General features: G+C 40.1%; 1 protein-coding gene across 1 annotated transcript; it reads right to left on the bottom strand.

Annotated features, from left to right (window-relative positions):
- Positions 1–1,294: 1,294 nt before the first annotated feature.
- Positions 1,295–10,547, bottom strand: LOC139742852 (uncharacterized). Its single transcript, XM_071653370.1, has 3 exons — positions 10,374–10,547; positions 9,193–9,315; positions 1,295–1,940 (listed from the first exon to the last, which is right to left on the bottom strand). The coding sequence occupies exons 1-3, from the start codon at positions 10,504–10,506 to the stop codon at positions 1,681–1,683; spliced, it is 516 nt and encodes a 171-aa protein (XP_071509471.1). The 5' UTR covers positions 10,507–10,547; the 3' UTR covers positions 1,295–1,680.
- Positions 10,548–12,321: the final 1,774 nt, after the last annotated feature.

The raw sequence follows: 12,321 nt of genomic DNA, 5'->3' as shown, positions 1-12,321 counted from the left end.
CATTTCCGACAAATAACTGTGTGCGTGTGTGTGTATGTTGTTTAGGTGTGTGTGTGTGTGTGTGTGTGTATTATATAAAAAAAAACCGACTTCTTCTTCTTCTTCTTCTTCCTCTTCTTCTTCTGCTTCTTCTTCTTCTTCTTCTGTAGAAGTGCATCCTTCATAGTTGAAGATTAGCGCACTGCAGACTTAGTGCATGGACACGGGTGGCGACCAGCAGACTAATGTCAGCTAATTTCCTTACTATGGATCTTGGAGCCCGAGTCTTGCGAAGAGAGTTGAAAATTGACTGTAATTGTAAATCATGTGGACATACTGTGATAAGAATACATAGACTGGAGGGTAAAACTTGAAAACCATCGGTTAAGATGTTTCGGGTTGTCAGTCTAGAATGGGTTGCTTTATTTGTTTTTATCCTCCCCCCCCCCCTTAAAAAAGAAGATAAGATCGTGTGCTGTAAGCAAATTCCTTGAATATTTCCACATTTCAAATGAAACCATGTTTGTGCTTTTAAAAAAAAAGAATAGTGAATGATGTAGAAAGGTGGAAAATTTTCATCTATATATATCATTAGCCAGATCCATGCAAGAGGAAAATAAATCACACTGACATGATTGACAAAATCATGTCGAACGTTTTTATGAGAAAATTATGATGTGTAATTTACAAATGTATGAACTCCCCGTTACATTAATATCTGTTCACAATAATATGATGCTTATAGATTGACTACATGTCCTGACTACATTGACTGGTAATGAATTGCCTACTGTGAAAGATGCAAAGACACTAGGTGCATAAATTTTCACGTTTGACACAATGATATGTTTCGTAAGTTTTATCATTGTGCAAACAATACAATACCAAATTTTAGAACAGTAATGTTTACATTTGAATAACTCACTTTCGTAATTTCGTACAAACATCCTGTTAAATGTCTCAAAGTGTTGTGAATTTTGTTGTGTGTCTTCAATACGGCCCAAACTTTTGCTAATGTGATTTCATTATACGATGTATCCTTTTGGATACCACTCATTTGTTGATAGTGACGTCATAGTTATTCTACTATTGTTCTTCTTTAAATTGACATTCCATTTTAAAGTTTAGAGTGAAATCTTCATTCTCATATTGACATATTTGTTGATTATTTTTTTTAAGCATGAGATGAATCGTTCTATCGAATCTAACTAATTGCATAAACTGTGGATTTCTGTATAATAGTAAAATGAACCTAAGTAATTGTTATTTCAGTCGAAGGACTGCATAAAAATAAACATAGAATGTGTCCGTATCATATCAATAACAAGATAATCATTATAGAGCATCAATTGTGTATTACAAGGAGATGGCATTACTGAAGAAGGTGCTGACAGATTCATATCTTGGATTGCTCCAGAACATTAAGTTTTGAATGTAAATGTTGAATAGGTAACTCTCGCCTATCAAGTGTTTACGTGCGACACGAAGGTCTTACTACTGGGACTCGCCAAAGCGCCCCGTTTAGGACGGGAAAGCGCCCTGACAAGTTAAAGGCTTTTTGGCGAGCTCCCTGATCCGAAGCGTAGCCTCATCACACGGCCTGTGTTTATTAATTTTTGTAAGTCGCATGAAACAAAGCCAATCCACAGGGATTCACACATCAACAATAGAGGGTCGTTGATAGTTCTGATAAATCGTAAATCACAAGCTCGTCAAAAGCTCTAAATATTCACAGTTTCCAGACGGTTCAGCTGAAAGTGTTGGAGTTCTTGTGGCGTTGTTCAGCTGACACGTTCCATTCATTGGATGTATGTTAATGGACACGCACTGTGGCATAGCGAGACATGCAGCCACACATCTAATCAGCGAGGATGATTGGATGCTTCCGATCACGTGGTCCGGTAGGCAAACGTCTTGATCACGTGACGGTATCCGGCGAAAGAGGAATTCTCGCATGCGAGCTAGAGAAACAGAGACAATAAGTACGGTCTTTTTCAACTACCTTTAACCCTAATCTGTTCTTGCTCAAAAAAAAAACAAAAAAAATTGAAAGGATTTACAAATGTATAATGAAGAGAGGGAGAGAAAGAGAGAACATATTCATGGAAGATCACAAATTTCATACGAATGATCTCGATAATGTCATTGTATATCAGCACGATTACCTTGGAAACTGTCAATCTTAAGGAATATCTCAGCCCCGTGTTGTTGCTTTCCTAATCAACGTGGGTATAGATAACGTGATATTACTAGCCCCCCCCCCCCCCCCCCCCCCGCTGAAATACTCTGAAAATCACAGTAGACCAGTGCATCTGATTGCTTCCAACTTGCAAAAGCTAAACTAACCACAGAATTTGTTTTCATTCAATGGTCAACATTAAAGGCCCCGTCACACTATAACGTATATATCAGAGAATGCCAAAGGGATTGGGCAAAATTTGGCAAAGTCCAGATACGCTCGAATTCGCAAGCAAAATGTGGTTTTCGAACGTTCGCCTAACGAATGATGAGCATATGCTAACCGTGTTACGAGCGGATAAAGTAACGAATGAAAGCGAATGCGTACAGTCCATCCAACGGATGCTAAGCGGACAAAGCGAATGAGCAGCGGATGCCCAACATTTGCAAAGCGATACTGCAGCAATCACGTGACGGATCTCGGCTGACGCACGCTACCAATTCACCAAATCATTTTGAGCAGTGACAGTGTCAAGTACTGTTGTGACTGTGAAAATGGCTTCAAAAGGAAGGAAGCAGAAGTCACCACCAAGTACTCCTGATGTCACTACCCTCGATAGTCCTCAAGATTCCCCTATTAAAGTTCACTTCTTCTGATGATCACGTTGACGATGATATTGGTAGTCCAACATCCTCCATTGCGTCTGGTGCCTCCAACTGGAGTCGAACTTTCATAATTCCCAATTTCCATGCAGAGATTCCAATTTACTACAGATTGACTTTTATAGCAGCGGTTTAGAATAATTATTCTTGATACAAACACTGCAAGTGCGGTTATTATCAAGCATTTATTACTTAATACCAGAATACATACAATGAAATGTCATGTGGGGGGCTGTGGCATAGTGGATACGACTCCCGACTCGGGTAGCAATGATGACCCGGGTTCGAATCCCGCCCAGTGCTTACTCCTTGGACAAGATGATTTTACCCACAATGTCCCTCTCGACCCAGGTGTATAAATGGGTACCTGGCAACGCTAGGGTAATAATAATGGCAGGGCCCTCTCTCTGGTAGAGCAGTGGCAACACTGAAGAGGCTACCCTGCGTAAATGATACCTTTTTTCTGTCTATTGTTATTGTTATTATTATTATTATCATCATTATCATCATCATCGTTTTCATTACTATTATCATGTGTGCTATGAATATCTAGTTTTTGTTTTGTTTTTGTACTACGTTTAATTAACGTGTGTTGCTGTGCAGATTTGGTGGGCGAATTTGGACGAACGGCGGACGAATATGAAACGAACGCAGAGCGACCAAAACTTTCGATCAGCGAATGCTAAGCGAACACAGAGCGGATTGTCATTCCGTTCGTCATCCGCTCAAAATTTTGGACATGTCCAAAATCAAAATTTAGCTCCGGCGGATCTCTGCGAATCTCTGCGAACAGCTAGCGGATGCAGCGAACGTCAAGCGGGTCACGAACGAAGAGCAACGGATGTGAGCGTATCTTCAAATTTTCAGATCCGCTGGGCATTAGTTGGCTCGATCCGCTCTAGTGTGACGGTTGCTTAAAAGCCCCCTCACACCTGAGCGAATGTAGGGGGACGAAGGGGGACGAATGGGAAAAACTCACGAAATGCGCGCGAATTCAACGATTTCAAATAAAATTGCCTTCAAATCATCCGATTATAAACTAAAGTCAAATATGATTAACGAACGGTAAGCGAAGGATAAATATGACATGCGAAGGATAACGATTTTTTCGGTTCACTTCTTTGAGTAAATTGCGGCCGAAGGCGAGCGAAGGGTTGATATGACCCGATAAATGGTGATAAATGTAAGTAAAACTCAGTTTATGGTATTTGGAAAGAGAAAATTTGATATGAATGCTGTTTTGTATTTTAATGGTCAAATAATTTCTCGTTTGTCATGTGTAAAGTTTTTAGGAGTGTATATAGATGACAAGCTCTCATGGCATGAACACATTGGTGTCGTGTGCAATCGTATTGCCAAAGGTATTGGTATTTTTTATCATCTGAGGCATTTCCCTAGATATATTCTGATTATGTTATACCATACTTTATTTATTTCCCATATCAATTACTGCAATGTGGCCTGGTCCAATGGAAATGATTTTTGTATGAAAATTTTTTTTGTATTACAGAAAAAAGCTATTCGAATAATTTCCAATGTATCTTTTAATGCTCACACTTCACCTTTATTTTTTCATTTGAAGCTTTTAAATGTATATGATATTAATAGATATAATCTTGCAATTTGTATGTATATGTGATCAAAAGGTTTATTGCCCTCTAATATTTCTTCTAGATTTTTATTGAATAGTAATGTTTATGCTTATAACACCCGTCGTGCTAATGATTATCATTTATGTCATATGAGAACAAAATATTTCGAAGATTACAGTTTTTTATAAAGGTCCATTAATATGGACCGAAATACCATTTGATTTGAAAATGAAACCGTCTTTGAATAGTTTTAAAAGGAATTATAAATTTTTACTCCTGAATTCATATTCTCATTCAGAATGATTATTTAAATTGCACTTATATATGTCTTTTGATTTGTTCTTCAGTCCTGTCCTTTTCTTTTCCTCCTTAGTTTCTTTTCTATACTCCCGATATATTTTACACAGTATTTATGTTTTCTAGGGGTCAGCGATTTACAAGGCTTATTGCACTTTTCTGTTGACCCCCCCCCCCCCCCCCCCCCCATTCACATGAATTTACGCATCGGCTCTTGTTCTTGTTGTTGTTTTGTGTATGTGTGTGTATTTCTTTTGATATTTTTATGTCGAATGGAAATAAATTTGAAATTTCAACTTTGAACTTTGAACTTCGATAAGACGAACGAACAATGAGCAATGGTTTGATATGGCGTGCGATTGGAAACGAAGACGAAAGAATAGATCAGGCGTTCTCGTACGTGTGTGTGCGCTCCTCGGGGAGTATAAAAGCGACCAGCTCCGTCCAGATTTCAGTAAAATCAGCCGGAAGACTCCAGTATTTTGGCACTGTAAACATTAATGTTTTTTCGCAAAAATTGTGCGAGTACGTGGAAGGTGATAGTCATCACGATGACGAGTTGGGTAGATATAAAGAGAGTTATTTCTTATGAACATCTGTGCAAAAATGTCAGGAAGCTCATCAATTGAAAATTTATACATTAAAATACCAACATTATAATGAAACAAATCAATTAATTTCAGATGTTTGCTTCTACACAAAAGATCATTTGTGTGAAATAAATACCCAGCATTATTGACTATTCTTATCAAAAGCACGTTTTTGAAGAAGAAAAAAGGGTACCAAGCAAAAGCTGAGATGAGTTGCCCCAATTGCTATCATTTCAGCAAAAAATAGATATCGAAACAGTAACAATGGAGGTGAGGTGATAACAAATCTGACGTACCCCTAAATTGACTCGACCTACCCCCTTTCCCCTATTGTATCATACCTACCACCAACATCGCACCAGACAAATTTGTAGTCACTGTCCAGTATAGCCAACAGGATTATACTAAAAAAGCCCTCGTAGTTGTAGTATAGCGAGCCAGACAGAGGAGGTTTTCTGATGGCCACATGCTTGCCATCAATAGCTGCCACACAGTGGGGAAAATTCCACCGCTTGTAGAATCCACCAGCAAGTTGTATCCATTCATCAGGGGTTGAAGGGACTGTCATGACTTCATCTGCATACTCGTCACATAATATGGCCTGACACACTTCCCTGACTACTACAGATAGGGTGTTTTCAGGCACCGTCCACCCATACTGCATGTCAGAGTACTTGGTGCCAGACACAAGATGACGGATAGTAACCGCAGAGATTTACGTACTATCGCGGTGGGCCAGCAATGTAGATATCTGCTGGTGTAAATATGTTCAGATAATAATTGCGTAACTGAAACGCGGACATTCGAGATGTGTCGAACTGTGAACTGTAATGAGAAACAGTGTGACATAATGACTTAAAAGACTGTAAAAAGAAGCAGCGAACACAAAATCTGAACAAACTGAACGATAATGAAGCAACAGTGAAACTCATGTTTATCATGCCATGTTTTGTGTGTGTACATGCATTGTATGTTCATGTCTTGTATATACATGTATAGCTACTTTGTTTCTTCTTGTTTCATACTATTCCTTATCTCCACTTCTCACTTCTCACTCTTTCCTACAGCCTATCTGCCTGCTCAGATTGAAATCGTTCTTTTACAATCTAAAAAAAAAAGAAAAGGAAAAGTGTTGATCATTTATCATGTATACTAAAATATGTCTCTGTGCTTATTCAAAGCTCTGTGGTTAACTAAGAAGTTCTGAGATTGTTCGAAGTTCTAGAAGATCAAAAAAAAAATATCTCTGAAAAATATCATTTTATCATGTTCTCAGTTCTGTGTTCCGTTTCATATCCTTTGATTACTGTCCAATGCTCTCAAGCTCGCTCCTATCCTACCTTCTTCTCTTCTCTTCTCCCACTCTCGAAACAAAAGAAAAACGAGGAATATTTGCAAATTCTTGTCTTGTCAAGTACCTAAGCATTTACATACTGCCCTAGTTACGAATGAGAGAACTGTTATCATGCTCTGTTGTATTATTGTTATGTGAACCTCCCTGATTTCCTCTGCCTTGATCTCTGACTGTCCTAATTTCTAACTCACTCTTCCACTAGACTCCTTGACTCTTCAATCTGATACACTATGCACTTTTTCTTTCAACAAGGGGAGGGATATTGTGTTTGTACATGTATATAGAACGTATATGCCAAGAAGTTGTACCTCCATGATTGTACCATCTCATGTTATCATTCCACCATCACTGCTTTGGTCACTCTATCCAGGGAGGTGCTTCTTCCACCTCCCTGCTCTATCCTGTCTTTCTCACGGTCTATCCGACATTCCTTTCTCCAGCCACCACCATGCCTCATTACCTCACACAAACACCACCACCTGTCCATCTCACTTCCTCTGCCACCCACCCTCTTCATCCCATGATTGTAAACACATGTACAATATACACTGGACTTGTTATATAACCAGCCTGCTGGCTACACAATAAACAGATTGCCTCTGAGAGCAGCACAAAGTCAGACGTGTCGAGTCTCCTTCTCTCTAGAGTAATGGTCTCCATCCGAACACAGTACATGGGTACATAAAAGCCATAGGATTGTACAGAGCACGAACATGGTGTAGTTTTACTAGCTAGCTACGAGCAGCTGGATGCGGTGCAATTGGTTACTAGCCAGCGTGATATAGTACTTTTGGGAATCCACGATTTGCACCCATCGTGATCGTGTGATCGATATCTACATTTCTCACTTAAGAATGTACGCAGTGCGCGTAGTAGCGATACTTTTGAGCGACAGTCCTGTGGCTTGTAGCTAGCTAGCTAGCGCTAAGAGAGCGCGCGGTGTGATGTGCGACAGCATTACAGAAATCTGTGTGGTGCGATGGCGTGGCCGGTCGGTGAATAACGTGTGGACGTGTGATACGTGATCAATGGGTGATTTCAAGTTCGGTGCTAGTGCTAGTGCTAGTGTTAGCCCCCGAATAACAGCGTTAAATCGAGCTCCAACACCGACGGTCAGATTAACGAGGCGATACCGATCAAAATTATCGATCACCAGCACTAGGTGTTGGAATCACAGCACCGCGAGCTCCGCGGGAATCGCGCGACGAAAAAAGTGATAGCGCATAGTTAAAGTCAAATATAAAAAGATGTAGCCATGACTGTTTAGTTTTAGACACATAACGAGGAAGAATGATTAAAATGCCACAAATTTCATCCCTTCTTTAAAACACAGTTATCCTAATTTTGCTCATAGGCTTAGATTTATAAAGCCATGTCGATGGTGTTCGTTTACGTTACGTGGGCGACCACTGCATTAGCATAGACTTTGCACGTAAAACGTGCAACTACTTATGGACGTAAATATGGGTCTCGCAGGGCAACGCTAACACCAGCACCGAACTTGAAATGACGAAAATGATAATCCCTAGGGGCTAGTGTTAGTCAATGGAGAAAAAGCACGTAAATCGCTAACACAAACGGCGGAGCTCGGTTCAGCAGACGACATTCAACACCGAGCCCAGCACCAGCAACCGGAAATACGTAATAATTTTGAGGTCAACTCCTAACACCGACGTGATTTCAAGTTCGGTTTTATCGCCGGTGCTAGTGCTATCTCAGCACTAGCACTAGCACTAGCACCGAACTTGAAATCACCCATTGCATTCAGCTCAATTGACAAAGTGACTGCTTCCAGTAACGGAAGAATGATCGCAGGAGGACACCATATCAGGTACGAATTAGGAATAAACTAAAACCGATTTTGAAGATGATCTGGGTAACGAAGCCGCTTTAGGCCTACTTCTAACGTAGTCCTGGACCTCGATCTCACCTCCCTGATCTTTCGGAGTTTTGCACGCTGTAGTGTAGCTCGTGTGTAGGAATCAACAACAGCGCAGCGGTGTCGTTCGCTACGCGCTGCACGCACTGCTGCTGCACTGCTACAGCCTAACGTTAGATTTATCGTTCACGAAACCTGCACACTTTTCCAAAAGGGAACCGTCATTACTCTAGTAAAATGCTCGAGAGGGATATAACACAAATATCGACTGCTTTCTTTCGGGCCATGGTAAAACTATTTGTCCTCGGTGATGTCTCAACAGTGCCATGTCCCTCGACTTCGTCTCGGGACATAGCACTGTTGAGACATCACCTCGGTGCAAATAGTTTTACCATCTCCCTCTGCAGCAGTCGATAATTTGTATACTATCAATTACCATTGCAAACGATTTTTCAGAAAATGCCTGTCGCCGCCATAGCAAGTCATATTTCAGGCAATTCGCTCAGGTGTGAGGGGGCCTTAAACGAAATGCCATATTGATTACTGCGATTATAATACAGTATGATATCGGACACATTTTGAGAAGAACAGTATGTCTAATGCGCAATTGTGCGTGTTCTGTTATTGTTGTTGTTGTTGATGATGATGATAATTTCTCACCAGGTTTTACGCACAAAGGAATTCTTGTCTCAGTGCAGCTTAGATCGTTGAACTTCCCAGAATACAGTATCTCCAAGCAATCCTCGACTCCATGCCAGTCATCTGGCTGATTGTCATTCCAACCTATATCAATGCAAAAATGGGGAGGTTAGAACGTTTATTATTTGGGAGATTTGTTGTTGTTGTTTTCTGATGGCCTGCTAAACAAGTCTTCTTGTCCAGGCTAAACAATGATGACATATTATGGCAAGGTCTTCCTTACCCAAGTGCAGCCTCTTTAGTATTAGTACTGCTCTTTTAATGAACCCTATATGATAGCAGGCCTAGACACATACCACTCACATTCTACCATAATTTCACTTCTTCCACTTCTTTTTACTTCTTCCACTGAAGTTCATATTGTCTTCGGTTTGCATGTCAATCTATAACATGTCAACTCAATTACCCTCTATCATTTTACGTTTCGTTATCGTCAAATTATTTTCAAAAATGTTATGCTGAAGTCACGCCCTTTTCAAATATAGTAGGACCTCAATTATCCTGCCGTCGATAATCCGGATTCTTTATTATCCGGACGTCAACTGCTTTAAATGTTTTAAGTAATGTTTTCAGATATTTTCATTGCAAAATCTCGCTCGAAACTTCAACCATTTTATATTCCTTTCAAACGCACCGCGGTTCATGTTTATTTCTTTATCATAGGCCTACTCCATCTGTTTGTTCAGACAAAGCTTAGAAAGTAAAAAAAAAATCGCAAACTTAAAAAAAGAAAAGATATTGCCTCCTGCAACATCCCTTACCATCATGTATCACATGTACATCATTACATCTGAACGTATCCGGGCAATTACCCCCAGAGGGCAATTACCCCCGGCTAAATACTGGTTAGTGGTAAGGTTAGAATAAAGATTAAGGTTAGGGTTAGGGTTAGGATTAGATTCAGGATTACGATTACGATTAGGGCCAGGGGAAGGGTCCGGGGTAATTGCCCAGGGGGTAATTGCCCTATAGACCCCATCTGAATAGACATATTCATACATGCACATGTGGGTGTGTGTTGAGGTGCGGGGGAATTATCTCGCTGGTATCCGAGGGAAAAAATAATGAGGAAGAGAGCTGAAAAGGGGAAGGTTTAAAGGAGATGAAGTTGTTTTAAGAGTGGCGGCCCGTTTTCCACTTACGGATATACGGTACCGGATGTCGATCATCGCCACACACCCAGTCACTGCGACCACTAGCTTCCCTGTAGCAATCAAGCCAGGCTTTTCTCGTGGGCGTGAAGGTGACGGGGTCCAGGAGTGATGCGACAAACATGGCCTCTGATTCCGACGATATTATCGGGACAGCTGCATCCGCCTCCAGACAGATTTCCATCGCTTCTTCCTGCGTCGTTTTCTCCTGCACAAGGAGATAGCAGCGATCTTTGTATTGCTTCCATCCATCCTGACATAGATCTTAACCACAACCAAAAAAAAAAAAGTGGATAGAGAGAGATAGAGAAGGGTAAGTGGATATAACGGACTAACTTTAATACATCTCTGAATGTTTTTAGAAATTCCCCGAGGTCTTGATGATTCACACTTAATTTCGATGTTTTGTTCAGATCTTAGTTAAGATGCAAATGCAAACATGATTGAACACCATCACCTCGATAAGGGAATCTCTAAAAATCATGAAAGTGCAATGTTCTCCAAACAAATCTCACAAAATGGATCCATTTACCCCACTTCCCTCTATACCTACTGACTACAGCCCCTTGACCTTTATTGTAATATCTATTCTATTTTATCTCACATTACCGACTGATATTCGCTATTATCACCTACGAGATGAATCCGAAGATTGGCCATAATGTGCCGTATTTGTTGGGATCTATATGGTTTCAGTGCTTGGGTTCTAAGAGGGTGTGGTAAGTGAGTCGATTTTTTTTTTCAAACGTGGGACATTTTAATCCTTACTGTACTGGGCTATTTGGCTCCATGAAAATACTGGGGGGGGGGGGGTGCCTGGGAGCCCCCCCCCCCCCCCCCCCGTGATCTCGGAAACGCAATGTCCGATGAACTAGAAAATTTGCATAATTAGCTAATTAATTATTCATAATGCGTATTTTATGCATTTGGGGAATATTTTCATAATTTCAGTCTAATGTCCCTGATATTGTAAACTTGAAGTATAATTTATGCAAAATTATGTAAATTTATGATTTTTTAAATAAAAATTAGCTTATATGTGATTTTGCGTGCAAAATATAAGAAAAATCAATGAATACAAAAAGTATAGAAATGTGAGAAAAATGTTTTTATTTCTTTTGTTTTTACTGTTTACATTTGTTATGTATTTTATTGTTTTCTAAGAGTGCCCAGTAAATCATGTGGAAGGATAAGAGTTATTTGAATCATCTATGTGGATAAAAACTCAATTTCCCCCTCAGAGAGAGAAAAAAAACGAGAAAAAAACAACTTTTTTGTTATGTTTATGGTATTGTTTTTATTTCTTATGTTTTCTATTGTTTTATATTCCTTATGTATAGCATTGTTTCTAAACTTTGCCCAATTTATTTCAGAACAATATTGAAGCATGAACCAAGTGGAAAACCAATTCCTGAGCAAAATTTATAAAGTAATGCAAGCCATGGTCTATTGACAGTATGTAACTGTACACAAATATATGCAGCGATTAGCCGTTTTAATGACATGCGCATACTAATTGGCCCATAACACCCCCTAGGTAGGTCCGATATGGACAAATGTGGTATCAAAATGTGCGCAAGACTTCAGGGGAAAAAGTCATGAAGCGAGAATCACCGAAATTCCCAGCGGTCGCGATGCAATCGCCAAAAGTATGGAGGGGGGCCTCCCAGCCCCCCCCCCCCCCCCCCCCAGTGCAGTTAGGGTTTATGGGCCCACCCGGCAAGAAACTTTGATATTGGGGTAATTAACGAGGTTTTTACGAACGAAACCAGGCAGAAAGACAGAAAAAAAAATGTACTGCTGAACACAATAATGGCCAGAATTCTCCAAACCTGACAGCACGAACATGTAAAAACATACACTGTAAGCATGTATATGCTGTAGGCTATTCAAATGGATTTTGTACGCCTAATCGGAATGAAACTCACCTACACCTTCT

The sequence above is a fragment of the Diadema antillarum genome, unplaced genomic scaffold (genome assembly GCF_040938485.1).
Source record: "Diadema antillarum isolate AM-2024a unplaced genomic scaffold, OU_Dant_1.0 scf00000033, whole genome shotgun sequence".
NCBI lineage: Eukaryota > Metazoa > Echinodermata > Echinoidea > Diadematoida > Diadematidae > Diadema > Diadema antillarum.
This window is presented reverse-complemented; position numbering and strand designations above follow the sequence as displayed.

What these genes read in the sequence shown, in the direction of transcription:
- LOC139742852 (XM_071653370.1), bottom strand. Translation starts at nt 10,506, where the DNA reads ATGTTTGTCGCATCACTCCTGGACCCCGTCACCTTCACGCCCACGAGA. An exon ending in ACATCCGGTACCGTATATCC is followed by an intron (nt 9,316 to 10,373) that starts GTAAGTGGAAAA and finishes GCATTGATATAG; the next exon opens with GTTGGAATGACAATCAGCCA. An exon ending in TCCTTTGTGCGTAAAACCTG is followed by an intron (nt 1,941 to 9,192) that starts GTGAGAAATTAT and finishes CTGTTTCTCTAG; the next exon opens with CTCGCATGCGAGAATTCCTC.